At 34.9% G+C, this 6,000-nt stretch overlaps 1 protein-coding gene across 2 annotated transcripts in view; it reads right to left on the bottom strand.

The window, feature by feature from the left end:
- The window catches only part of kmt2bb (lysine (K)-specific methyltransferase 2Bb), a 90,512-nt gene that overhangs the window by 16,551 nt on the left and 67,961 nt on the right, over positions 1-6,000 (bottom strand). For both annotated transcript variants that reach the window (XM_056473528.1, XM_056473529.1), the window contains exons 33-34: positions 4,018-4,270; positions 1,007-1,114 (exon numbers count right to left, since the gene is read on the bottom strand). In XM_056473528.1, the coding sequence (XP_056329503.1) occupies positions 1,007-1,114; positions 4,018-4,270 (361 nt within the window). The remainder of the gene's footprint in view (positions 1-1,006; positions 1,115-4,017; positions 4,271-6,000) is intronic.

Genomic DNA, 6,000 nt, shown 5'->3' with positions numbered 1-6,000 from the left:
GCACGTGCAAACAAATCCCGCTATTTACGTGTAAATAGACGCGTAAACATTTTGAGTTTACTCACCTCATTCGTGCGTCATTTGTGTGTGAAATTCACTTCACAATAAATGTGGATTCGTGTCACGGGCTTTATCTTTGTTGCTAAATGGCTAACATGGATTTTATTGAGAGAATAGCTTTCTTTATGTGCTTTAGGAATGCTGATAAACAGCATAGATTCGTTCGGCGCCGAGTCGAAGTCCACTAGATCCATTCAGAGGTGCACCCAGCTCTGTGAGTTCATTAACTCCTCCAGAAACTATACTCCTCCAGATGGAGGCTTTCGGCTGTGCTTCCGACTGTACCGAGCCCAGTTTGATGAATTGTTTTACGGTGCTGGAAAGAAGATTTCTCCTCGGGACACCAACAACAGGTGCTACGTCATAATCTCACTCCTACAAAAGCAAGCCCCTGATTGGTTAAAGTGCAAATGTCGGCTGAAGTTCAAATTTTCCAACCCGAGCGATTCGCGCAATAACTCAATTCACGCTGCCTCATTCACCCAAATCGTGCCACAGGATGTCTATTCGTGTCTTTGCATTGACCTTACAGGTAAATCACTCATGCTTGACGCTTCATCCATGTCTGGTGTAAACGCAGCATAAGCCTTGTTGCCCAGCGCAAGGAAGTATTAATGTTGTTTTGCCTGTATATGTTGTCTTGACTCACAAAGCACCGATAGCTGTTGCAATTCATGAATCATGAAATAACAATAAAAATCTGAAATGAAAACCTGAAACCTGTATGTTTAGGTGACCTACTCATTTAAAATATTCTACTTTACTGTAATAACCTGACTAAAAGGATCATTCACATTCAGTGCTGCACATCAGAAACAATACTCATGTTGTCTTACTATAAACCTTTTTTTTCTTCTCTGGATTTCTCAGTTTTACTTTTCTAACTCATCTGCATCACATCAGAGAAACCGAGCTTTCGCTGACTAAAATGAAACTCTGGTTTGACCTGGTGGATTTAAGAAGAACCTCATCCTCTTCCTCATCATACAGGTCGGTGTCAGGAAGTTGTCTGTGCTGTGATGCCAAGAAGTTAAACATGTCAAATGTAGACTTCCTGTGAAAAAAGCAGACGGAAGAAGAGACGTGAGCAGCTTGATTATGAAAATAACCCTTTTCTTTTGATATCTGCAACATCTGGATCACAGAGGAATTGTGCTTGATATAAAATGACGGTCTTCATGTCAAATATTTGCCCGAATCCCCTGCTCGTGTTCATATGGTAACAAAAATAAACTGCGGATAACATTTCCTTTATGACATTAACGCCTACTCTCCTGTTGCCGGTCATTAGTCATTTAGTAGACAACGCCTTCCAAAATAAGCTAATGAATAAAGGGGGATTACCTTACAAAAAGATCAGTTGTAAGACAGAACATGGATCATATCGTGGGCGAAAAGTAGCCAAGCGATATTTAAGGGGCCATAGTAAATAGGGTTTCATATTTCCGGCATCACTAATAATGGAATCAGCTACAAAAGGCAGCATTGGAAATATGCACTGCATTATTTTAGTTCCTAGTTTCTTTTCACCCACCTGAAGGAAGCAATTGTGAACGAGGCCTGTCGACTGATTATAAAACCCAACTGGATTCAAAACAAACTATTTATGACAATTATTAATATAAAATGATCATGATTATAATGATTACTTAAAAATATATATATTATTATTAATAGGGCTGTGCGATTTGGGGAAATTATCGAATTGTGATTTGTTTTGACAGATACTGTGATTTCGATTCGGATTAAATTTTTTTGTTACAAATAACTAAATAATTAGTTAACAATAATCTGTATTGTAGCTTCTTATTGCTAATATAAAGTGAGTGTTAGTAACTGAAAATATATTGAATTACTCTAGCATTTATTTAAATTTGTTTTTAAATATTCCGAAATTAAAAACGACATTTTTTTCTCTACAGCAAGCAGCAAGCACAAATAAAGTGACTTTAAATTAGGGAGATAGTAACAAAAACATAACAATTATAAAAATACAGAAGACTCAGCAAACAAACATGGCTGAAAAGAGTCTTTCAGTAGCTCATATTGTCTAAAAACAAAATAATAATTTAAGTTTTCAGACACAGATGCGACACAAAATATCACAACATTCAATGTACTGCAAAATGGCAAATATATGTGCGAGAGACGGAAGTGTCTTTGGTCACTGCATTAAAAGGGGCCGTGACATTAGCGAGGTTATGAGTTATGTCGTTTGTCATCTCCTGATGCCTTCGTGATGTTTTTTCATATGGTGTAACAGCCGCAAACAACTGAAGTTGTACTTTGCTGTTGCTTGCTACTAGATTGAGTGTCACTGGCAATATTTTAGTTGACTTTTTAGCAAGACGCTCCTCACATAGTTGCCTGTGGTGCTTTTTAAGGTGCTGGTTGTTGTATTTCCTTGTGCTGGCAACAATTTTGTGACAGCTCTAACAAATTGCCTGTTTTTGTTTGGTGTCTGTTAATTTGAAACCCAAGTTTTCTCATATTACCAATGTGCTGTTTTTTTTTTTTTACTTTATTTCATCCATTAATGCTTCTAAAGCAGCAGACACCATCATCCACTTGTCCGCGCTTTCCTCTTTGTTTGTTTTTTTTATTGTGGGTGTTCCGCATAATTTGGTTGAGCAATTCTGATTGGGCAGAATGAAAGTGTGCTCACTCAATTGGCTAGTAAGACTGTCACACATAAACAGCAGTCACGCATTTGCTCTGGGTGGGGGAAATCAAATTATATACATTTCATATCACAGCCTCTTGTGATTAGCTAATTGAAATGTTTTCGATTAATCGCACAGTCCTAATTATTAATATATTGGTATGGACGAATTAAACACTGAATACATGTTACTTACTGTTATTTCTATTTTTATTAATTTATTTGGTAACACTTTAGGTCATAATTCACGGTATTAACAAGCCATCAACTAACACTACTAGCTTAATATTCTACTAACTAGCTGTTTATTAATAGTTAATAAGGTAGCAGTTAGGTTTAGGTTTGGGGTAAGATTAGAGATGTAAAAAAAGATCCTGTTTTAAAGCTACTAATGAACAGTTAATATCTTAAGAATAGACAGGTAATAAGCCAGTAGTTAATAACATGAATTGTGACCTAAACTAAAACGTTACAATTTATTTATATTATTGCAATTATAAATATTCTCACCATCCTTAATTTGCTAAAGTATACCATAGTGGCAGAAATATTAGGCGTTGATTAGACATTATATACATTTCCATTAGAAATTATAATACTAATAACAATAACAATGTATATATTCATGAGATCAGCAGTAATAAAAGAATTAATTATTAATATTATTAGAAAAAGTATTGAATTTTTGTGACAGACAAATCAAGCATAGAAAATACAGTATATTTACTTATTTATTATTATGGTCACACTTTATTTTGATGGTCCTGTTTTGAATTAAGTTACATTGCATCTACATGCCAACTAATTCTCATTAGATTATAAGTAGACTGTTAGGTTGGGGTTGAGGTTAGGGTTGGTGTAAGTTGACATACTTGCAAAGTTTCTTACAGTCAGTTAAATTTCTGTTGAAGGAGCAGTATCAACAGATATTAAGCAGACAGTCTACTAATACTCAAATGGGCCATCAAAATAAAGTGTTACCATTATTATTATTATAAATATATTAGTTTTTTATTTATTTAGGACAACCATATAGATATTGTATTAGTGTGGCAGGCAAATAAAGCACTAAACTGTTCATAAAGAATCATAAAGTAACATTTATACTACTCTAACAAACAAGTTATTCATTGTACAGATGTTACAAAAAAAAGTTGGCAACAGAAATGAATCTACACTGCCAAAAACAAAAAAAAAAATCCATTATGAATAACTGCCCCGGTTTGAATCCTTGGCTTTCCTATTTCCATTTTAAATATTACTGAAATCCACCAGAGTTGAACCAGCGAACTGACCTCAGGTAAACCTCCGAGCGGGCACAGCCACTGGGGTTGACGGGTAGATCATCCTCCTGACTGGCCTGTTTGTGGAAGCGGAAGGTGTGTCGATGGCAACGTTTGGCGCCCTGCAGCTGCTCCACCAGATACACCACCGCATCGTGCAGCATCCCCATTACACGAGCCCCGCTCATCCCACACATAGTGAGCAGCCGCAAGCCAGCAGCAGCCCGGGCCTCCTGGACCCCCTCAAGAACTGCACTCCAGGCAACTGACAAGACATCATTAAACCATTAACATTTTGATTCACAAATACATTTGGATGCTTTAAAAACTGTCATTTACATGCAACAAGGGCTGCACAATATTGGAAGAATATGACATTGCAATATTTTTTGTCACGATATATATTGCTAAATTTCACAAGATGATTTGAATAGCTCTGCTTAGAGTAATTTCATTAAATTAGATTGATTGGGATGAACAAATGTAGTGCTTCTACATAAAATATAAAATACAAGCAAATATAAATAAATAAACAGTGCTTTATAGTTTTCTGGGAGTCTAACCCTATTCAAGTATAGAAATTGAACAATTAAGCATAAAATAACATGGTCATCAACGCATATATAATTAAAAAACGATAATATTTAATGATATCTTTATATTCTAATCTTTAATAAATAATCGAAACCTGCAATGTGATTATTGCAGACACACATTATGATATTGATGCTCAATCGATATATTGTTCAGCGCTACGTGCAACCAATAAATCCTGGCATGCAAATTGAGAAAGATTAATGTCTAATGTGAATGAAAGGTGACTTAAAGGAACTCCACATTCATTTTTTTTTTTTTTTAGAAATGTGTTCATTTTACAAGTCACCTGGCAAGGTGAGTTTATTTATTTAGCACACTTCATACATAATGGAAATTCAAAGTGCTTTTGAGTGCTTTCACATCTGTGGTTAGGTTTATACTTTAAAATCTCATTTGAATGTAACTGGGAGTCAGTGTAAAGACCTGAAAGGTGTGATGTGCTCTGATTTCCTGGTTCTGGTCAGAATCCTGGAGTTAAACAGTTGAGTTGTACCATTTTTGAATCCATTCAGCTGTTATCTGGGTCTGGCAGGAGCACTATTAGCTTAGCTAAGCATAGATAACTGAATTTGATTAAACCCTTAGCATCTTGCTCAGTTTCAATAAAGCTTGATTCTTCTGGATGTACATTGTATAAACCAACGGAAAATGAAATGTTGCTATTTTATAGGCTGATAAGGCTAGGAACTATACTCTCATAACTGGTGTAGAAATCAAGAAAGTTTGCTGCTGTACTATGGCCTATTTTCAAAATAATGTTCATTTAAGTGACTGAATGTGGCATGAATACTGGTGCCAGGTTGGTATGAGAAACTGCTGATCTACTGTGATTTTTATAAACAGTCTCAGAGTTTTCAGAGAATGGTAGTAAGTGGAAGCTCTGCGAATAGAAATGCCTTGGTGATGTAAAAGATTAGGGAAGAATGTCCAGATTATATCAGGCTTAAACAAAGGCAACCCTAATTAAATCAGTGTGTGTTTTCACTTTTTTGTGTACTATTCTGTAAGGGGTAACCATGAACATAGACTTCATTAGTTTTTATTTGTATAACTGAGAAAATCCCTGATGCCTTTTGAGCAAATTAATCCATTGGTTAATAAGTAAAAATAATTAAAAGATAAAAACACATGAGTTTCCTTGGAATTACAATTTAAAGCTATGTGCTTGAATAAAACACGTTCTTTTCATTAAATTACTTATAACATTTCCAAATTTTAAGTAAAAATAAATCTTACAGCATTTCTCTTTGCATAAAATAAAAAAAAAGTGATGTCTATCTTTTCAGACCTGTTTAAATTCATTTTTAGACAACACAAAACTAATGCTTTAACTTCTGAAAAATGGTTGATTAATCTCCAACCCTTTATTTTTTAACCAGACATAAATGAAAAAAAAAA

This window comes from Danio aesculapii, chromosome 15 (genome assembly GCF_903798145.1).
Source record: "Danio aesculapii chromosome 15, fDanAes4.1, whole genome shotgun sequence".
NCBI classification, from domain to species: domain Eukaryota; kingdom Metazoa; phylum Chordata; class Actinopteri; order Cypriniformes; family Danionidae; genus Danio; species Danio aesculapii.
The sequence above is the reverse complement of the archived record's forward strand: the minus strand, read 5'-3'. Positions and strand labels throughout refer to the sequence as shown.